Source organism: Ochotona curzoniae, unplaced genomic scaffold (assembly GCF_017591425.1).
Source record: "Ochotona curzoniae isolate NIBS_2020 unplaced genomic scaffold, NIBS_Ocur_1.0 scaffold_3223, whole genome shotgun sequence".
Lineage (NCBI taxonomy): Eukaryota > Metazoa > Chordata > Mammalia > Lagomorpha > Ochotonidae > Ochotona > Ochotona curzoniae.
The window spans coordinates 4233640-4255592 of NW_024467108.1; the positions used below are offsets into that span (position 1 = coordinate 4233640).

General features: G+C 50.3%; 1 protein-coding gene across 2 annotated transcripts; it reads right to left on the reverse strand.

Moving 5' to 3' along the window:
• Positions 1-8826: 8826 nt before the first annotated feature.
• On the reverse strand, positions 8827-19883 carry KCNE3 (potassium voltage-gated channel subfamily E regulatory subunit 3). 2 transcript variants are annotated; one of them, XM_040964346.1, is made up of 2 exons: positions 19783-19876; positions 8827-9621 (listed from the first exon to the last, which is right to left on the reverse strand). In XM_040964346.1, the coding sequence occupies exon 2, from the start codon at positions 9571-9573 to the stop codon at positions 9268-9270; it is 306 nt and encodes a 101-aa protein (XP_040820280.1). In that variant the 5' UTR covers positions 9574-9621; positions 19783-19876; the 3' UTR covers positions 8827-9267. The 2 variants fall into 2 exon arrangements, 1 of the variants encoding a protein (XP_040820280.1); XR_005882020.1 differs by lacking the exon at positions 8827-9621 and adding an exon at positions 12424-12791 and having other exon boundaries at positions 19783-19883.
• Positions 19884-21953: the final 2070 nt, after the last annotated feature.

Here is a 21953-nt window from a genome sequence, read left to right on the forward strand (position 1 = left end):
CCACCTTGCTGTCTACCTCCCACAGGAACTTCATGAGTGAGCACATAAATGTAATAGGTCCAGCTCACCATATGTTCACTTCTCATGAGGGCCTTGGGTCTCTGCCAGGAGGGGATGCATCCTCGGGAAGGTGAGGAATTGTTAGGCTGGGCCCAGGAAGGGACTCTTCCCAGGGCAGGCAGGGTGAGTCCTAATTCAACAGTAAGTTCATGCGGATTTGCTCCTGGGTTCGTGTGCAACCCTGCCTGAACCCCACTGCTGGGGTGAGCAGCGGTTGCAAACCTCCACGTCAAGTGGCATCACGGAGGAGTGGAGCTGCCATCTGCTGGCTTTCAGATCAGGTTCTGCACAGATTCTCCAGGACCCTAGGGGGGGATGGGGATGGGTTGGGGGGAAGGAGTGCTTTCGATGAAGCTGACAGGACTGGTAGCTCGTGGAAGGGAGGGATGAAGGAATTTGAGGCCAGAGGGTTTTTGAAAGACGTAGGAGGTGATCGGTGAGCCAATGTGGGTCAAACGGCTACTAAATAGAAGGGCTGAGATGAGAATTCCAATTTCCCAACTTCTCGTGGAACTCCAGTGGTGGACTCTATCACGTCTGTCATGTGTGGTGACTGAGCAAATCACTCAGCGTGGAAGGAATGGGGGGCAGGGGCATGCTTTTGTTTTGTCTCCAGAGTCCTCTTCCTGGGGAGCAGCCACACTTGGATACTTCTCCTGGAATCTGGTTTTCATTAATTTTTTTGTATCCTCAGGCTTCCCAGTCAGCTAGGATGAGGAATGCCGACAGAAAGCCCTGGTGGAAGGAAAATGTTTGCTCCTAATTTAGAAGAAGAACAACCACACCCCACGGATCACAACCCTTGAGGATTTCCATGGTCCTGCAGTGGTGGTGCAAAGTGTGCCGTTTATGTAAGAGTTTGCAGGGGTGTTTAATGTGCTCCTAAAAGGGACTCTGTATCAGATGCTTGGGGACCACATTCCACACTGTGTCCCTGTCTCAGGCATTCATGTTGCACAAAGGAAATTTTCCTTTTCCCAAAAAAAAACCCTTCACCTAGCACCTGACAAACTGGTTGGTGGAAACTTCAACCCATGGAATGTCTGTCCTCACACACCATATCCTTGGGAAAGTCTGGTAACATAGGAAGCCTGGATTGTGGCTTTGGCTTTGCCACGAACTCACATTTTCTTCTTCTCCAACCTTTGGTTTTCTTGTTGGCAAAAGGAGAGCATCAGTGACCTAGAGAGAAAGGAGAATGTAATTCATGGCACACCCACTGTGTGTGCCAGACGCTGTACCCGCTGGCAGGGCCACCTGCTTCGAAGGATCTTGCATTAGGCTTGATATTCTGATGCCAGGGCTGGCTTTATGCGAAAACAGGTTACGTCACTGCTTGTGACATTCACATCCGGTAGCATAGTGTCTGTTACAGTCCTGGCTGTTCTGTCTCTGATCCAGCTCCCTGCTAATGGCCTGAGAAGGCAGCAGAGGATGGCTCAAGTGCTTGGGTCCCTGTACCCATCTGGGAGGCCAGGATGGAGTCCTTAGCTTCTGGCTTCAGCCTGATGCAGCCCTGGTGGTATTGGGCCATTTGGGGAGTGAATCAGCAGATGGAAGATCTCTCTCTTGATCGCTACCTTTCAAATAAATAACTCTTTTTGAAAAATTCATGTTGTCATCATCTTGAAATTCTTAATTTTTGAACAAGTGATTTCACCATCTCGTTTTGTTCTGACTCTGAAAATTAGATAGCAGGTCCTGTGCATTTCCCTCTGATTTCAATTCAGTCTAATCAGAATGTGTGTCTAATTCTGAGATCAGACGAGATCAGGCCCGCTCGAGGTGGTGTAGCTACAGAAAGAGTTTGTGTCTACTATTATTGTGATCTACTGGATTAGGCAGGGAGACAGAACCAACGAGATACAGGTAGAGATGGCTCAACCCGAGGGAGTGTGTTAGGAAATTGGCTCCTATGGTCGGTCACAGTGTGACCCTGACCGACTCCTGTATGCCCACATGGTGGCGCAGTCTAGGTCTGAGAAGCTCAGTTCCCAGGAAGCTGATAGGGAAGCTGAAAACCTGGGAACCTTGGCGAGGGGACTGCTGCTGTCACTCCTGGAATCCCGAAGCTGGAGAGCCTGGAGTTCTGACGGCCAAGGAGGAGATGATTCTGGCTCCGGGGGAAGACTCTCCCTTCTCTCTGCGTCTTTTCTCTGCAGGTTCCCTCCACGCCTCAAACCCCATACCTGTCACTTGGCTGCTGCCTGCCCAGATCCATTTTTCCCTACTTCATCCATTCAGGCTCTAGTGCTAATCTCTTCTGGAAGTGCTCCCACAATACACCCCAAATGATGCTTTTCTGGGTTTCTGGGTAGTCCTTCCTTCAGCCAAGATGACACCTAAGATTGACTGCTACAAATACAGATGTGGAAGCCAACAGTGAGAGAGGTGACATCAATTGGGAGGCAATGGCAGAGCCAAAATTACAGTGTGGTCCGTCTGCTTCAAAGCTTTGGTTCCCTCCTCTAGACCAGAAGCTAGGATTCTGAGATTGTTTTGTTCCTAATTTTTTTTTTTTTCTCAGAGAGAGAGGGGGTACCAAGCTATTAGTTCACTGCCCCAGGTGCTCTCAAATGTGTCTCAGTGTTAGGCCCACACAAGCTTGCTTTGCTCTTTAAGTCTCTACTTGAGCAGCTTCAGTGTTGAAGTCAGAATAACCGCATGCATCCCATTCGCTCTGAGCATGTGCCTGGTTACATGGAACTTAGCAGAGGCGCTGGGGAAAGCACAAGACTGAAGGGTCCAGACCACGGGCTCTTGCACACCCAGGTGAGAAATGTCACACTCCAATGTTTGGAATCCGACGTGTCAAATCGTCAGAACCCTTTGGGAACCATGAGAGAGGCAGGTGGAATAATGAGGCTTTGGAAAAGCCTTGATTTATGGGAATTACTTTATTATATATGATGGCACAGGGACCTTGACACTAGGATGTTGAAACAAGCTTGGATGCTAACGTCTTTGGAATAGTGAAAGAGAAAGAAGCAAAGGGTCAACATTTTCCCCACCCAGAGCACAGTACTATGCTGAATGTTGGCTCAAGGACTTTGCTCTGACCGAGCTGAAGAGCTTCTAGACCTGTAGTCGGGATCCCTCTAGTGGTGAATTTTATGTAAACGCTTCAAACCTTGTCCGCTAAGGGTCTCCAGCTGGCTTTACCAGCCCTTTCCCCTGCCATTGGGGACAGACTGTGGGCCAGGCTCGGTGCTAGGACACAGCTCTCCAGGGAGAGAGGGAGGCCTTGGAGGCTGGCTGAGACGCAGAGTTACATGCACAGGATTTGGAGGATTTGTGAGTAAGAAAGTGAGGGGTAGGAGTTGGGTAAAGCCACAATGGGGTTGAACTGATGCCCCCGCTGATCCTGCATGGAACTGAACCAGGCTCTACTTCCCTGTCAAGATTTGGGAGACTCCTCCAGGACACCTTCCGGTGGCCCAGGACAATGTCCAAATGTTTTGTTTATTTGTTTGTTTGTTTTGTCCCCTTTTTATTTCTTGTTCACCAACTCCAGGCTCCCTTGCTCACTCTGCCACCATAAAATCATAACCACACATGGGTTCTCTGGTTTCATCCAGGAAGATCAGGTTCCTGGCTTCTTAGCAGCACTCAAAAATGGATCCCACTCCTTACCCCTTTACCAAAGGTTAGCAGAAAGCCGTGCTTTGCCTGTATCTCCTGCCCCTTAACCAGTATTGCTGGTTTATTTTAATTTTTTTAAAAGAAGATTTATTTATTTTTATTGGAAAGGCAGATTTACAGAAAGAAGGAGAGATAGATCTTCCATCTGCTGGTTCACTCCCCAATTGGCCACAATGGCCAGAGCTGAACCAATCTGAAGCCAGGAGCCAGGAACTTCATATGGGTCCCAAGGCTTTGGGCCATCCTCGACTGCTTTCCCAGGCCACAAGCAGGGAGCTGGATGGGAAGTGGAGCAGCTGGGACATGCACTGGCATCCCTATAGGATCCTGGCATATTGCAAGGTAAGGATTTAACCACTGGGCCTATCACACTGGGCCCCCATATTGATGTTCTAATAAGAGGCAAGATCAGACTCAAGGATGCTAGAAAAAAAAATAAATATAAGGCACAGACCCAAGACAGGCTTAAGTACCCCCCACCACCCCCGGCTCCCACCCCCACCCCCTGCGAATGAGATCCACCCACAGCGGCACTCTTCCCTCTTAGCAGGGCTGGAGAGGTTTTGATCTTGACTGGTCTTGGGGCAGAGAGTGGTGTGAAGACAGCCACCCATTCATCAGACCCCCTTCTGTCTCTCCCGAGTCATAGTTGTCTGACCGGGACAAGACTATCCAGACAGGCACCTCATTGTCCTTGCCCCCTAACAGCCAGTGTGGCCATGTGGACCAAGTCCTTGTACCCGGATCTGACAGAAGAGATAGGTGCAGCTTTAGAATACGTTTGGTTGCTTACGAATACATCTATGAGGGCTGGTGCAGTGGTACAGCAGGCTAATTTTTTTGTCTGTGGCACCAGCATCCCATATGGATGTCAGTTCAAGTCCTGGCTGTTCCATTTCCCATCCAACTCCCTGTTTATGACCTGGGAAAGCAGCCTAGGATGGCTCAAGTCCTTGGGCCATTGCACCTATATGGGAGAGCTGAAAGAAGCTCTTGGCTCCCAGCTTTAGAGTAGCTTCTTTGGGGTGTCGCTTGTGGGTACAGGGGCCCAAGGACTTGAGCCACCCTCTGCTGCATTCCTCAGGCACATAAGCAGGGAGCTGGAAGTGGTGCAGCCAAGGCAGGAACCAGTGTCCATATGGGATGCTAATGTTGCAGGCAGAGGCTTAACATGCTGCACAGCAGTGCCAGCGCCTTTATTTGCCCTTTATTTGGTGTCATTCTTGTCTCTGAAGCCAGGAGGCGCTCTGTGTGTTTGGGTGTAACCCATTCGGCTGCTAAGGCTTTCTTGCCTGTTCCCCTGCGTAGGCTACTCTGTTTGCTGTTTGGCTCAGTGGTGCCCCATTGCCCCAGGGATTCGGCCTGCATACCTGGCAAGTTGCCTCCCCTTGAGCAGTCAGCAACTCTGATATGGGGAAGGAAAACTAGCCACAGGCCAATTCCGTGATGGGATTTGAGCTGCAGAACCTGCCCAAGCAGGCAGGCTGTCGCTAGTTCCCACCCAGAGCCTCTCCTTGCCCAGCTTTCCTTTGCACCTGCCAGCAACAGCTCATGGCTGCCACCTCCTCCCTACAGTTATCCCCAGCTATGGGAAACCTCCCCCCAGTCCTCCTGGGAGTCGTCCCTCCTCCCCACCCCATCCAGGGGCAGCTCACACCACCTACTCACCAATTCGGGGATATAAAAGGCCACTGCTCACCTCAGAAGGGTGTGGTCTGTGCCCCAACCACAGGAACAGTTCCTTGTGGATCCAGCCATGCTGGGTAAGACACATGGTGGTTCCAGTCCATTCTGTGCTTTCTCGTGAACCAACATCTGCCTTGGATTCTGTTCTGAGGGGGCCCCTGGTGTCCTCACTCTGCCCCCAATTTTCCTAGGTCACTTTCCCACCTATAACTGAGGACTTGTGGGATCTGCACTGCCTATCTGTGCCACATGAACAGGGCACATGAAGGGGCTAAATCACCAAAATGGAGGAACTTTTTGAATCCCTTCTCAGGAATGCCTGTTACATTTTAAAAGCTGGATGCATTAAAGTGTATGAAATAATCAGATCCGTGTCTGCAGCAAAGTAAAGCTTTTAGGTATTGCTGGGAACCCTTTGTTTATTCATGTATTGTAAGTGTTCCTAGCATCTAATGGATACTTAAATACTCCTCTGTTGAATGAATGGTTATTGAAGATTTGCTTTGAGGGCTCAAGGTCCTGTGCTATAAACTAGCCAGGCCAGCAGAGGGCAGAATTGTACAAAGATCCTGGAGTATGAGTGGCCTGTCGGGACAGCGGGATTGTGGGATGATGGACGGAGTCCAGACAGTGGTGTAGGGGCAGAAGTGGGGGGATTGACCTGAGAGCAGGGGTCACATCATGGAATATTCAGCTGTTCAAATTATACTCCCTTTCAATCTGACTGTTGTTTTTAGTTCCACCCTCAGTAATCAGATATTCTGAGCTCCCAATTTGGGAAATTAGACAAGTTAACATGAGGGTACTTTAAAATTCTGTGCATCTTGGCCTAAAAGATAAGTTTATTTGGTGCCATAAAATCAAAACCTAATTTTTTTCATAATTTGTATTTTCCATGAGTTTTTTAAAAGACCACTGGGAGGTGTATGTGTGTATACATATCTTCACATTTTTTCTTCAAAATAAATGCATTTTTTATCCCATTTTCCCATAAATGTTGTGACATGTCCTTGTTGCTGTATCCTGAGACCCCAAGAATTTCCCTTTTCTGAACTTGTGAGCAAGTCATATCCTGTCATAAAGGCCCCTGGTGTGCTCAGTTCTTCTCCACTGGGCATCTGGAATTTGCAAGTAAGTGTGTGTCAGGACGAGTATACCCCGGGAGTAGGAGTTCCGCCTGCACAGGTGCCTCCTGCACAGTCCAGCCCCACTTTCCTTCTTCATGCTCAACAGCAGGTCATATTCCATTTGAGTTTGAGCTGGATGGTCTCCGGAGCCTTCCTAGCCACAGACTTCTGCATCCATCGTCTCCCATAGGTCACAGCAACGGAAGGAGGTCTCCTCCTCCTTCAGCAAGAGATGAGGAAGGTCTTGAGCCCATGGGAAGCTTGGCACATGTTTAATGAGCCCACAGAACCACTCACGGGCACTTGTTTTTATGCAGGCAGAAACAGCTTCAGCCCCATCCCTTTATGACACAAGTAACATGCCTTTGGTCCAATAACATCCAAGTATAGGAAGTAGAAAGGGAAAACTACTCATCTTCCTGTTGCAGAGACCACCGCTTTCACAACCGCCCATCAGAGCTTTGCTGTACACTATCATGCATGATTCAGTGGGGTTGAGAGAACCACATGGAGCTCCCACCCATGGGAGTCTAACGGACAGATCAGCAGGTGGATCTGGGACCAACAGCTGAGGAAGAAGTCACTGGCTACACTGCATGTTTTGGCAGGAACCACATGATGCTACTCCATCTCCGGCCTCCACCCACGCAGTGATCTCCTAGGATTCTGCCTCACCCATGTGGAACGCCGACCGACAGAACTGACAGCCCTCAGCGGCTCTCCAGTCTGGCTATTTCATGGTACTGAAGAGGAGCAGGGCTGCAGAGAGATGCATCCAGTCTGAGGCCACACACTATGCTCGTGGGAGAGTCAGATCAGTTCTGTTTCCCACTGATCCAGGTCCCTGTCTGCCAGGCTGCCTTTACGATGATACTCTCACAGGTGTGATTGTCACCTGCTGAAGGCAGGCTTCAACTCGGATCCCAGACTATCTCACAGAACTCAATCAAAGCAGCAGAAGTCACTTTAGACATGGTCAAGCCCCCGTGGCAGGTGGCGTGGTTGGGAAGGACCCTGTGACGTGGCTCCAAGGATATGTACCTGGGAGTTACCCACTCAGGGCCCCAGGGGCAGGCAGTCAGCCAAGCCAGGAAGCTCCAAGTGAAAACAGCACCAACCTACAACAAGAGTACCTAGGTCTGACTCCCAGTGTTAACTCCCAACTCCAGCTTCTTGTCGGTGCGGACCCTAGGAAGCTGTGGTGGTGGCTCAAATCCTTGGGTTCCTGCCAGCCACATGGGAGGCTCAGATTGGGTTTCTGGCTCCTGATTTTGGCCTGCCCCAGCCCTGGTCAATGCAGGTATTTGGGGAGTGAACCAGCAGATGGGAACTCGTGTGTGTGTAAAATATACATTTTTAAAAGAAACAAAAAATTCAGCACCTGTGCAATATCCTTCATACAGTTCTAGGAGGAGTACTGGTGACATATAAACTTGGTGATGATATTCTTGTAATTTGCAAAGGCAAAGCAATTTAGAATTCTTTTTCATAATGAAGGTCTGCAGGCCTGTTTACCCTTCAAGCCTGGACCCATTCCCAAGTGGCACAGTTTTAAGATTCACCGAGTAAAGATGTGGAGACATAGTGCAGTACGTCTCTCTGCATCTGGACCAAAGATGGGCTCCCAAAGAAATAGTTGAAAATATCCTGATAGTAGGATGCTGTACTCTCTGACATGGTCCATGCCTACAATGTCAGGACTTATGACTGTGCATGAAGGACCAGTCATTGTAAAACCAGAGGGGAAGTCAATAAGGCAGATGGGAAATCCTAAAGCCTATGAAACCATATCATTAAATAATTTAAAATAAAATTAAATTAAATTTTTAAAAATCATCAGATTAAGAAGACCAGAGACATTGGGTTACACTGGAGGTATCACTTTGCTTTTGCCTGGTTTTATCATCCTGCTTTTTTGAAGATTTATTTATTTTTATTTGAAAGGAAGAGCTACAGAAAGAGAAAAGAAAGGAAACAGGGGAGAGTGAGAGAGAGAGAGAGATCTTCCACCTGCTGATTCACTCCCCAGATGGATGCAATGGCTGGAACTTGGCCAGTCTGAAGCTAGGAGCTTCTTCCAAGTATCTCACACTGGTACAGGGTCCCAAGGACTTGAGCCATCCTCTGCTGCTTTCCCAGGCCATAAACAAGGAGCTGGATCAGAAATGGGGCAGCTAGGACCTGAGCTGACAGCCAAATAGGATGCCAGCGTTGCAAGTGGAGGATTAGCTTGTTATGCCACCACGCCTGTCCCTGTTGTCCCACTTTCTTTAAGGGGATTGGAAGGAATCACATAGGGACATGATATCAATAACCTGGTTCTGCTTTCTGGTCTGTGATAAGGAATAATCACCCTTGCTCCTCATAGTGGTTGCAGATCATACACATAAAACACTCAAACACATAGAGTGTGTCCCCAGTGTATCTTCCTGCTTCCTCTACCACAACCTCCAACCTCCCTCCTCCATGACTCTAGCCATTGGACCAGTTGTTGGTCATGATCTTTCAGTCCTTCCGTCTGACCATGGGCTCCCACTGTTTATAAAGTCCATCTTTGCCTGAGTTGAGGGTGGGAGAAATCTTCCCTCCCAGGCCCATACCTGCCAGTTCCTCCCACCCCCATGACAACATCCTGTGCTGATCTCACAGAGAGGGGCATTGAAACCCGACGTGGTCCATTGCTGAGTCCAGGATGCCCTAGAAGATGCATTAGTGGGTGTCTTGCTCTCCCTCTAGCCTCGGCTCCCTCCTATCAGATGACAGACACTCGGTTCTTGATATACACATGGTAGGGGTCGCTGCGCTTGTCCACTTTGTGGGAGCGGGTGTATCCTAGGATGAGGCTGCCCACGGTGACGGCAAACAGGAACATGACAAAAAGAATGTACATGTAGGAGTTGTCATCGCGGCCAGGCAGCCTGGCCCGCCGCAGCTCAGTGTGGTTGTCCGGCCCTGGGTCCGGCCGGCAGAGCACGTGGCTGTGGAGTGTGGCATTCAGAGCCCTCAGCACAGAGTGTAGGCTCTCGTACCAGAGCTCGGTCCTGTTGGTGGTCTCCATGGCAACACAAGTTGAGGTGTGTGTGGAAGGGAAGAATCCAAGGATGCTCTAGAGTGAGAGGAGAGAGAAGGGGACATGGCTTCTGTTACTGGTAGCTTGAGAAATCTGTCCCAGCACTCAGCTCCTAGCCAAAACTCCAGCCCCAAAGTCTGTTCTCATCACTTGCTTACTCTGTATGCATCACTCTGTTGCTGCAGAAAAGCACCCAGCAGGTGCCAATAAAGGTGGAATAAAGGCTTCCCTGTCCACTGAAGCCTATGGTGATCTCTTCTCTTCAGGCTAGAAAGGTCTTAGGAAGGTTGCATTGAAATCTTTCCATTTTTTCCCATGGAAACTGAGACCCAGCACCTATCAGTGGCCTATCCATGACCACAGAGGATATTACAGACAAAACAAAGATAAGGTCCCTTCTTCAAAGACCAGCTTAGAGCCCCTTCCATTTCCATGCCAGTTCTTGGCAGGGCTCTTTGTATGCAGAAACTTGGAGGTGGGGTGGGGGTGTAGAGGAAGTAGCACATCAGTCACCTAGGACTGGTCCGTCTGGAGCCAGTGGGGCTCTGGAGCCTCTGGGGCTTTGGGCTGTCTTGTTTGGAGGGAAGAGAGGAGAAAGAGCAAGGGCTCATTGAGTGAAGAGGCACAAGGCACAGTTTCTCTTCTTCAATGCTACCTGTAAGATAAACAATGTGTACCTTGGATGTGCATTGTGATGTAAGGGGTAAACCTACCACCAGCAATGCAGGCATTGTATATCAGAATGCTTGTTTGAGTTCTGGCTGCTCTGCTTCCAGCCCAGCTTCCTGCTATTGTGCCGAGAAGGCAGCAGAAGAAGGCCTGAGTGACTGAGCCCCTGTCACTCATGTGGGAGACCTGGATGGAGTTGCTGGCTTCTGGCTTCAGCCTGACCCAGCCCTGGCCGGTGCAGCCATTTGGGAAGTCAACCAGTTCGTCTTTTGTTTCCCCTCCCCTGCCTCTCTCTGTGACAATTTTGCTTTTCAAAGAAATTAATTTATTAATAATTTGCTTCAATTTTTAAAAGTATGATTCTTGTTCCCTTGCATGAACCAATAATAAGTGGTAGTAGCACACTGAAACGAAGCACTCAGTGAGTCAGTCTCCACTTGCCATGTATCCAGTTCCACACTGGGACCAGGGAGGCTCAGGCCAAGGCCCTGGACTCTGGCTCATCACAAGCACTAATGCGGTTAGGTAACAAAAGCTTCAAAGGGAGAGGAATCCTGTCTAGGGTTCGGCGCATTTACAGTGATGGAGGCATCTGAGTTGGTGAGTAAGAAGGTAAAGTGGAGCAAAGGCAAGAAAGCACACAAAACATTTAAAAGAATGGAAAGCAGCACAAAGACGTTGGTGTGGAAGATGAGTGGGAAGAGGGCTGGTGCTGTGGTGTGGCAGGTAAAGCTGCCACCTGCAGTGCCAGCAATTCCATTTAGGCATGGATTCATTGACCTAGCTGCTCCACTTCTGATCCAACTCCCTCCATGCTTATGGCCTGGGAAAGCAGTGGAGGATGGCCCAGGTTTTGGGGCCCTAGCCCCCACATAAGACCCAGAAGAAATTCCTGGCTCCCGGTTTTGGACTGGCCCAGTTCTGGCCATTGCAGCCATTTGCTGATGGAAGATCACTCTCTTGGTCTCTTATTCTCTCCCTCTACCTTTTAAACTGTGCCCTTAAAATAAAAATGCATAATAAATCTTTAAAAAAAAAAGAACTGAGTGAATAAAATGATCAGTTCCGTTCTTAGAAAGAACAGTGTGGCTGGAGGGACACAAATTGAGGCAGAGAGCAGAGTTGCATACATCTTGAAGCTATTAATGTGCAAGATGCTGAGCAGGGCTGAGGTGAGGACCAACTGGAGCAGGAGGAGCTGTGACAGATGTTTTGGGGAGGGAGTGGCTAAGGTGAGGAACAAAGGAGACAGGGGACTCATGATCTTACAAGTAGACAGCAAAGGGCCTGGTGCCGTGGCCTAGTGGCTAAAGTCCTCGCCTTGAAAGTGTCGGGATCCCATATGGGGGCCAGTTCTAATCCTGGCAGCTCCACTTCCCATCCAGCTCCCTGCTTGTGGCCTAGGAAAGCACTTGAGGACGGCCCAAAGCCTTGGGACCCTGCACCCGTGTGGGAGACCCGGAAGAAGTTCCTGGATCCTGGCTTCAGATCGGCATAGCATCGGCTGTTGCGCTCACTTGGGAAATGAATCATCAGATGGAAGACCTTCCTCTCTGTCTCTCCTCCTCCCTGTATATCTGACTTTGTAATGAAAATAAAATAAATCTTCAAAACAAACAAACAAGTAGACAGCAAAGTTAAATGTTTGGAAGAGCCCATGGTGAGGAAAATAAGCCACTTTCCTTGTTTGGGCTTCAGCTTCCTCCTATACCAGAAACAACAAAATGATCACCAGGAGTTGTTACACAATAGGTACAGGCTTTCCATTTTGCAAGATGAAAGCATTCTAGGGAAAAAGCATTTAGCCTAACGAGTAAGGTGTCTGTCAGGACACCAGCATTCCACATCAGAGTGCCTGGGTTCAGTTCCCACCTCCAGCTCCTGACTCTGGCTCCCTGCAAACGGAGCCCTTAGGGAGGCAAACAGTGAGTTTCCACCACTCGTGGGAGAGACCTTGACTGAGTCCGTGGCAGGCATCTGGGGGCAGGATGCAGCAGAGGGAATACTCCACCTCACCCTCTCTGCCCAATTAAAATAAAAGTTCTACCTAAAGATATGCTGCACAACAACATGAACATGGTTAACACGGGTGAGGTGTGTTCTGAATGGTGAAGCTGGTAGACACTATCCTGTTGCTTTCTGCCACAATTACAATTATTTTTTAAAAAAAAGATCATCATCCTCGCCCAAGGGGTTTCACACATTTTTTTTTCCATTATCGATAAGCAAGGCTGCATACACAGCAGAAAAACACAATGAAACCATTACCCACAACACAGATGAAATCCCCTGCCTCAATGGGCCAGGATCCCTGCCCATGGCAGTCACTTGCCCCAGTTTTCCTTCCACAGGTTTGGCCTGGTAGAATAGGGGCAGGATGCTCTTGATCCAGAAAGCTTATCAGGCAGCAGGCAAGCTCAATGGCTCCAAGGGGGCTTCAGGAATCTCCTAGTGGGTGCCCCAAAGTCTCCTCAGCCCCTCCACCCGCACAGGACCTTCACGGACACAGCTGGGGGATGCAGCATTGACTTCTCTGGCTGGAAAGCAGGGAAGGAAGCAGAAGAGGAAGCAGGGGTCACACAGAGCACACTTCAGGATCAGGGTTGTGCAACGACCTCACCACAGCCTCCCCTCCCAGTTCTGCTGGCATTGGATCCTGCCAGCCTCTGGCTGCAGTTGCAGGAACTGTGCGATAGCCAAGAGACCTCTGGCTGCTGTGCCCAGTGTCCCGCTCACAATGTCTTCACAATGGGGGACTTCATGAGAAACTGCTTTGCTATGCTCAGCCACAAGCTAACACTGGCAGCCTGGAACACAAGTCCTGGGACCTTAGCAAGAGCTTTGTAACACCTAGAGTGGTGATGGGAGTGGTTGAATGACAGTGGGCAATTGGATTGATATCTGAAATAGGAACATATGGGTAATCAATGACCAATTTGCACAGATGGAGTACAAGCCTGATCATAGAAGTAACACCACAACCAGGCTTGACTAAGCTATAACAGTTAAAACCCGAAACAGGTGAAGGCCAGTGTGGAAAGGCCACTGTTCCTGCTAGGACAGGAATTGGATTATGCAGGACTGAATCATGGACCCACCAGTGGGCGCGAAATCTGGCATTGGGAGAGGTTCTGATGGAGGAGCATGGGCACTCCTCTGTTGGGACGCAGTCCCTGTAGGTGAGCTCAGGAACTACAATAGGGAGCAGCTCAGACCAGGCCAGGGATAGTACCCACCAGCACACATTTGGCGCAGGCCGGGAGCAAGCCAGGCTAGATCAGTTCATATCAGCCATTGGTGAATCTGAGCACCAGAATGGAGTGTGGGTCGGGTTGGATTGGGTCACAACACATGCCAGGTCACATAAGGGCCAGAACTGGGGGTCGGCTGGGCTGGACTAGGCTGTAGGCCCTACTAGTGTGAGCTGGAATTTGGGGTAGGCTGGGCCCAGCCAGGCCACAGCACCCACTGGCAAATGCCAAGGTGAGGCAGGCCATGCCAGACTGGGCCACAGCACCCAACTAGTACACGTGAGACAAAGCAGCAAAGAGGCAAAGTGGTAGGGCATGCTGTGTGGGGCTCCCCCGCTGGACCATGACTCCCACTGGAGAACATGAGTTGGGATGGAAGCAGACCAGGCCAGCCAGGGCTACAACACCTGTTGGCCTCATGTGAGCTAGATCAGGGAAATGTCAGGCTGGGTTGAATGTTCCCTCTGGTGTATGCATAAGTCAGAGTGGGTGTGGGTTGGTTGGGCTTTGCCACAGCATCAGCTGGCAGATGCTGGCATGGGGGAAAAGTTGTGTCAAGCTAAACTGCAGAACCGCCTTGAGAGTGCAAGATACGGGAATGGGAGTTGGTCCAGTAGGGAAACACTGGGCACCTCCCTCTTGAGTTGCCACTCCGACTGGTGAGCATGAGAACCAGGACATGCCAGGGGCAGGAATGACAGAAAGTGACACCCGCTGGCATGTGGGCTGGATAGTGGAGCTGGTTGGGTTGAACTAGGCTTCAAAGCCCTTTGAAATGTAGAAGAGCTGAATGGGATGTGGGACAGACTGGATCAGTCTGCTGTACATACTGGCAAGCACGGGAACCAGGACAGGGGGCGGGCCTGATGGGGGTGGTTATTGCAGGTTGCTCTGACTAGGAAGCTGCTCTCACTGACGTACGTGAAGGCTGAGTGTGTGGTGGGCAGGATCAGGCTGGGCTGCAAAATTCATTGGTTTGTGTAAGAGACAGGGCTGGAGGCAGAACTGACACAGCAATTGCAACCACCAGCATGTACATAAGCTGATTGGGGCGACAGACTGTGTTGAACCCTGTACCGTCAGACACACACAAGAATCAGGTCTGGGATCACCTCAGATGAAGTTTCTTTGGGGATCTGCCCAACTGAATTGCTGAACGCAGAACCTCAACCATGAAGAGAATTGCAGGTTCCATGGTCTGACCGTGGAGTTCATGTGTCAGAGCTGAGCCTGCTCAGTGACTCAGATGGAACAGTGGACAGCATATCCAGGTGCACACGGAGGATATGACAATACATTGGAGCCTGCTAAGGACACCCGGTACCATGACTGAGGACAGAACAAATCGATCAACTATTCCAGCCAAGTGTTGGCAGTGATAATCTGGGCAAATAGAGACTCTAAGGTGGATTTTGTCAATCAGTGGTCTCTGGAGAGATTTCATTGTGCTTGGAGTGGCAAGATTGCAGCAATTCAGAACTGTTGAACTACTGAAACCTCATGAGCAGGACCCTCAGAGCATGCCACACATCGGAGACCCTGGGGTGGTGTCGGGTGGCTGGACCCAAGGGGTAGAGCCATTTGGGAGGCTGCGTGTGGCTTCTCTCCTTATCTTCCCCTAGATATAGGAAGGAAAAAAGAAAATATGGAGAAGGTGATCTCACCCACCTCCCTGTAGCCCTTGACCCTTAACACCCTAATCAACTATATAAAAATCATCAAAAAAAATTTTAAAAACAACAACAAATAAATAAATCTTAAAAAAAAAAAAGAAGAAGAAGTAACACCACAAGAGGTATTCCAAACGCTTAGGGAAATGCAGAGTGTGAAGAAATTGGACACAGTTTGGAATCGTTCTGCATTAAAATCCACATTATCTTTCAGTTCCCTTTTCTGTGGACTTCTTGAAGTGCCCTCATGGCTGCAAGCATAGATCTGCCATGGAAATGTAAGACATACATGGCTTCACTGTTTGGCAAAGGCTGGACACCCATCGGGCCACACGCCCTCACTGTACAGTGAAAGAAATGTCTCAGCCAGCACTGTGTGACCGTGGGTCTGGCTTCCCCTCTCTGGGCTTGTGCCTCTGTCTGCGCCTATAAAATGAAGCAGACTGGGTCAGCTCTGCCAGGCTGGGCCAGTACTCACACAAGCTCATCCTGTGAGACCAGGGAGATGGACTAGGCTGGTGGGTGGGGCACTTGGATGGGTACAATCTAGGATCCCTCAAATTCCCCAGCAGGCTACAGAGTCCTTCCTCGGGGGTTAAAACACTGCTGGGTCCTGGGACTGAGTGACACCAGCATCCTAAACTGGATAAAGCAAGGACCATATGGGATGAACTGATCTCTTCTTCCTCGCCAGCCAGGAGGTTTGCTGGCTTGGAAAGGAGAGAGGTTATGTGCAGAAAGTAGAGTCGGGGAAGCATGGAGGACAAGATGGACTTTGAGGTGGGTTCAACAAAGGGAACAGAAATGGCCCAAACCATTTATCCATTCCTTAGGCCCTCTGACCAGGGACCCTCTGGAGTAATCTGGCTGGGAGGAGGAAGGAGGCCATGGCTACATATGTTGGTCTTCTGAGTTTGGGTTGGAGGGAAGGGTCCACGGCGGGCATCCTGTTTAGGTTAGGAAGGGGAAGCTTCTGGGACCCAAGTTGGTGTTGGTAGACAGCAATATGGGTAGGGGCGTTTTGCTTCCCTTTCTCAAATCCCTGGCTTCTTCCTCCAGGGCAATCACTGATTGAGAAGCTACTGGCATGGAATATGCCAAGCTCCTGCCTGGCAGGAGAGTCCTTGCCCAGAGACAGGTGTTAGAACAGCTAGGAAGGCAGATCAATGGTTACGAGCAAGTGGAAAGAAAGTTAAGAGAGAGACTTGCTTCTACTGGTTTATTCCCCAAAGCCCAGGCTAGGTTAGGCCAAAGCAGGAGTTAGGTGCTCAATCCAGGTCTTACATGGGAGTGATAGGGACCCCACCACTTGAATCCAGCTCTGTAGTAGCAGGAAGCTGAGACCTGAAGAGGAGCCAGGACTTGAACCCAGGCACTCCCATACACGATGTAGGCATCCCAATGCAGTGTCTTAACTGCTAGGCTGAAGGCTGACCCTTGAAACGGACATCACAAATCATCTGTAATAAAAATTCACAAAGGATGAATCCAGAATGATGTAGTCAGAAAATGGCAGAGCTGCGCCGAAGACCCAGGTCCTTGTGAGGGCTGTTAGGCTGCAGCCTGAGCTCATGTCATACCAAATACAGCTCCTCTTTTCCATGTCAAGGGGCACCACTTCCTCTAACTCCACTGGCGAGCCATTGAGGGGGAGAGAAGGGCTGAAGGAGTGGGCCTCAACATCTGCTTGGAAGGGGACATAGGAAAGGAAGGACACTGGCAAGGATCCTGGTGATCACGGGGATGGTGCAGCCCTTTCATTTGAACCGTGGAAACCAGAGACCCTGTCCACCCTGAGGAATCACTAGGCCTACAGCCTAGTGAGGACAGAGCTGGAACTGGAAGCCAGGCATCCCACTTCCCTTCCACCCATTTCCCATTGTGAGCTCTTGCTGCCTATAGAAAGGGCTCTTTACTCTTCTCATTGTCACTCTAATGCCTTTAGATGCTCCCTGCCCCTGGGCTTAGCCCCAGCTCTCTCCAGCATCCTATGCCCAGGACACTGACCCATAGGCCATCTCCAGGCACGCATGCCTCTTGCCTTTGCTCACACTCCTTCCCACTTTCTATCTGTCCAGCAAGCTCCTACTCCTCCAAGACGCAGTCCAGTGTCACTTCTATGAATCTTCACCTAGGACACTCTGTTCCTGACCTCCTACTGAGGGAGTAGCTCCCTCTTGGCCACTCCCAAAGTGCTCTGCACAAAACAGTACGAGAGTATTCTGTTGCAGTGACATCGTGTGTGTGTGTGTGTGTGTGTGTGTAGAACATAAGTGTTTTCTGCTTTTGTGATTTCGGCCTTACTTGCTTGGCTGGGGGCTGTGTGAGCTCCAGGCCTGACAATCTACGTGACCCCCGCAGGACACCTGGCAGGTCACGTGGGCAGAGTACTCCTCAGGAAGGAAGTACCTGGTGTTTGATAAGACCCACTGCCCTATAGCCCATTAGTCTGTACTTTTTGAAAGTTGCTTGCTTCAAACCCACCAATAGAAGCCTGCCAACTTGCTCATTTTAAAAGTTTACAATTAAACTGACCAATCATGACTGTATAATTATATGGAATTGGCCTGAAATATGTAAGAATATGTAAGAACCCTGTGCAGTTGAACCTCAGCCACGTTTTTGTTTTGTTTCCTCTGGACCCTCTTCTGCCCCTTCTGCTGCAGTTTTTCCTGCTTCGGCCACCTTGGCGGAGGCAGTGGCCGCCACTGGGGCAGCTGCTACTGCTCCCCAGTCCTGCTGGGCTGGGAGCCTAGGTTAGTTTTGAATAAACCACCTTTATGCGTTTGTATTGACTTCAGACTCCTGGTGATTTTCTGGGGATCACAAAATCCTGGCACAACATGTGTATGCATGTGTGTGCTGTGCATGACATGGGAAAGCATAATCTACTATATGACTCAGGCACCCAAGAACGAATGAATTAGTACCTCTTCAGTAACAGCGTATGGATGCATGTGTGTGCGCACACACACACACACGCGCACACACACACACACACACACACACACACACACACACACATTCATGAACACCGTAAGCTACTTCAGGGGTAGATTCCATTTCATCTGGGAAAGAAGAGGTTCAAAGGAAAGACTCCGGTATGATTGACCAGGAGGCTTAGGCCTTCAAAAACACAGGTGTTCCCTGCACCTGGACCCCATTTAATCCAAAGGGCAAACATTTCTGGCCCCCCAAATAGCAGCACTGGTTTTGTAACCCCCTTCCCTGTGTACCTACTTAGGGTGTGGTTCAACTCCCAGTCACTCAGCCTGTGTTGTGTGTGATCTTGCCTTTCAAGGGTGTGGTTCATGACCCCAGTCTTGGCTGCACATTTCGTGCCTGACCTTGAACACCGCATTTATTCCCTCTGAAATCTCATCCCAAGATGGGGACAGTTATCCCTGCCTCTTTATCTCAGGTAAGAACTAAGCCACCAAAGGTGCTTTGTTTCAGATCATTGCAAATGTAAGAGACAATTTTAGGGGGTTAGTTTGCTACCCCCCCCCATTCCCTTTCTGCCTCCTTACCTTCCCTAGCCCCATATTACCCAGAACACCTGTTCTTCAGTGACCCCCTCTTCACCAAAGCTCTCCTCCTTAGAGCATGCCAGGTTAGGGTTCTTGCTGTTTTTCTTGATGCACAGGAGCACTGACTTCCTTCAGAACCTTCTTCACTGCCCACCCCACTCTGGGTCCACCCCCAAGGTTGCCTGTGATGGCAGGGACCCCACTCTGCAGTCCCCCAGCCAGGGAGCACACTGAGAATGGAAATCAAGAAACCCACATCCCTTGGTTAAGTTGCTCAACTTGGGGCTCCTTTGAAAACGGTTTCTGTGCCTCCAGCAGGGGTCTCCTCCACTGACAAGTAGCAGAAATGGCTGGATGCCAGCCGCCTGGGCATTTATAGCATCCCTTTGCAGGTGCAGTAAGAACTTGGGGGTCTAATTTTGATTGTCGCAGGTGTTACCTGGGTCTAAGTTTCCCCACACGGAAATGGGAAGACTAGGGAGAGGGGATTAGGAGGAGATACTCATGGACTCGCTGAACTCATCTACTTCCCAGGTAAGACTGCTGTGGGGTCCAAGGAATTCTGTGGGTAACAGGGCAGAAGGTCCGTTTCGCAGGAAACGCAATTGCAAGCTGACAGTGGGCAAGTTTGGTCCCCTGTAAGCCAGCACGCATCTTCTGACTTCTCGTTGTGCTTTGGAGTCCCCAGGCTTTTCCATGGTTGGATCCACAGAGCACAGAGGACTAGGGGTCCTGCGGGGAAGCGAACTCCCTAGAGCCATGGGTAAGAAGTTGGCGCCTAGGGCCCCTGGGTCATTTCCGCGTGCGCACTCGCAGTGTAGGGAATATGCAAGGCAGGTGTTTCCTTGCGTACCTATGGACGTGCGAGCGCTTTTGTGTCGCCGTTCCCGGATCCCGGAGCGCCGGCGCAAGCCCCGTAGATTTCCTTGCTGGACATGCCAGGAGCCCAGCTCCCCACTGCCGGTGTCGCCCTGGGTCTCCGCGCTAGCCCGGGGAGAATCGCGAGCTCCAGAAGGCGCGTTTGCCCTCAGAAGACCCCTCATTTTCCAGCCTTCCACCTTTGCAGGTGCGCCTTACCTGCCTCTCTGCAAGGCTCCGAGGGCAGTCGCCTGCTGGGTGGCCTGGGCACCGCGCGCCTCTGCGCTCCGCGGTTCCCGCTGCGCTGCCCCTGCGCCCAGCACGGTCCCCGCGCCCTCCCGACTCTGCGCTCCCACCCGCGCTCCGCTTGCTTTTCCCTCCCTGAGGGCGTCCCTTCCCTGGCCTCGCCCGGCCCCCAACACACCCACTGCTCCCAGGCTGGTTTCGGATGCCTCCGCCCAACTCCCCAGGGCCTCACCCTTCTGCGGGCTCTCTTCCGTCCCCTGCAGCGTCTGTTTCCTGGACCTGAGACCCGTTGACCTCTGGGTTTGCTTGCCCTCAGCCAGTGTGGCTTGAGGCCGGTCTCCCCCAGGAGGCTGAGCACTGGGGCGCTGAGGGCATCAGGCCTGGCTGTGCAGCCCTGGGCGAGTCACTGACCCTCGCTGGCCTAAGCTTCCTTGCTGTGAAATGGAGACAGCTACACACACACACACACACACACACACACACACACACACACACACACACACACACACACGCTTCCCAGCCTAAGGCTGAGGTCGCATGAGCTCTTAGAACCCCAAAATATTAGAAACCCTTTGCGTACACGTGAACATGCTTTTCCAGACGGAAGGCAGACACCCAGCCTGGGACAGCAACTTCCCATTCTCACCAATCAAACCTGTGGCCAAGGTCAGACTAAAAAAAAAATCTCCCCTCCCCTCCCCCGGTCGGTGCAGTGGCTCACAAGGCTAATCCTCCAACCGCCAGCACAAGCATTCCATATAAGCACCGTTTCTAGTCCTAGCTGTTCTTCTGATCCAGTCCTGCTATGGACTGAGAAAGGAACAAAAGATGGAACAAGTTTTTGGCCCCCTGAACCCACGTGGGAGGCCCTGGCTCCTGGCTTCAGATTGATTCAGGTCCTGCTATTGTGGCCATTTAGGGAGTGAATCAGCCCCTGAAAGCTCTCTTTCTGTGTCTCTCTTTTTGTAAATTTGCGTTTCAAATAAAAATAAATGAATCTTTCTTTTTTTTTAAACCTGTCCCAGCTCTCCCCTAAGCCCTAGCAGCTAAGGACTGACTGCCCTGTACATGGTCCCACCTTATAGTTCCTTAACTCTGAACTCTCTGAAACTGTGGTATCTTACCACCAGCTGCTCACACTAGCTCCTCATTCTCACCTTTGCAAGTTGCAAAGAAGAGAAGCAGTCAGCAACAAAGAGCCAGCTGATTGGTAGCACCCGGAGGGCAGTTATTGGGAAGTCTTCCCACCCCCTGCTGTAGGGATGTCACTGCCAGAGCTACCCCTAGTAGACTCTAGGCTTACCTCCCCATAACTAACAAGATACTCAGGTAGGCTCTCTCCCTTGCAAAAACCCAAGAGAGTTGGGGTTAGAGTCAGGACAAAGCCTCCACTCTGGTGTGGAAGAAGCACTCTGTTTTCCCCGGGCTGGGTATTTTATACTAAATCAGTCATCTCCATCAGAACCCAGGGCTTCCGTGTTCATATGTTTGGCCCCTGGGTTCCTTTTCCTCTGCGGTGATATCTCTGGGGAGTTATCTGACCTCTGAGGCATGCAGTCCCAACTTGCAGGCAGCTTCAGAGCCAACCCAAGAAGGTGCTTGCTTGAATCAAGGAGTCTTTTGGGCTCCGATCCAGATCTGGGGTGGAGCCCAGAAACCAGAAATTAAACAAAAACAAAAACAAAACAACAAAAAAAACCTCAAGATTCCTCAATGATTCTGATGCAGTATTTCTTGACGTTAAACCTTGAAGTTAAACTGGCTCAGTGCCCGTGCCCCCAACGAGGCCGGCCTTGGATCTTGTGTTGACTTTGTGGGATGGTTTACGGTGGCTGTTGAAAGTAACTATTGACCCACTTCATCAGCCAGATTGCGAGTCCTTTGAAGGGAAGGATTATCTCTTGTTCTCATAACGTTTTTGGGATCCTGGACTGTGGGGAGTTCTGGAATCAAGGACTGAAAGAGCCTTAATTAGAAGTGTTTTCCAGGCAAACCCCTCACCTTGTGGATTCTATTTCATTTTAAAGTTATCTTTAAAGAAATGTTATCTGTTTTATTTATTTGAAAAAGAGAGAGAGAGAGAGAAAGTCAGAGATTTCCATCTGTTACTTCATTTTGCAAATGCCCCCAAACAACCGCAGCTG

What these genes read in the sequence shown, in the direction of transcription:
- KCNE3 (XM_040964346.1), bottom strand. Translation starts at nt 9,573, where the DNA reads ATGGAGACCACCAACAGGACCGAGCTCTGGTACGAGAGCCTACACTCT.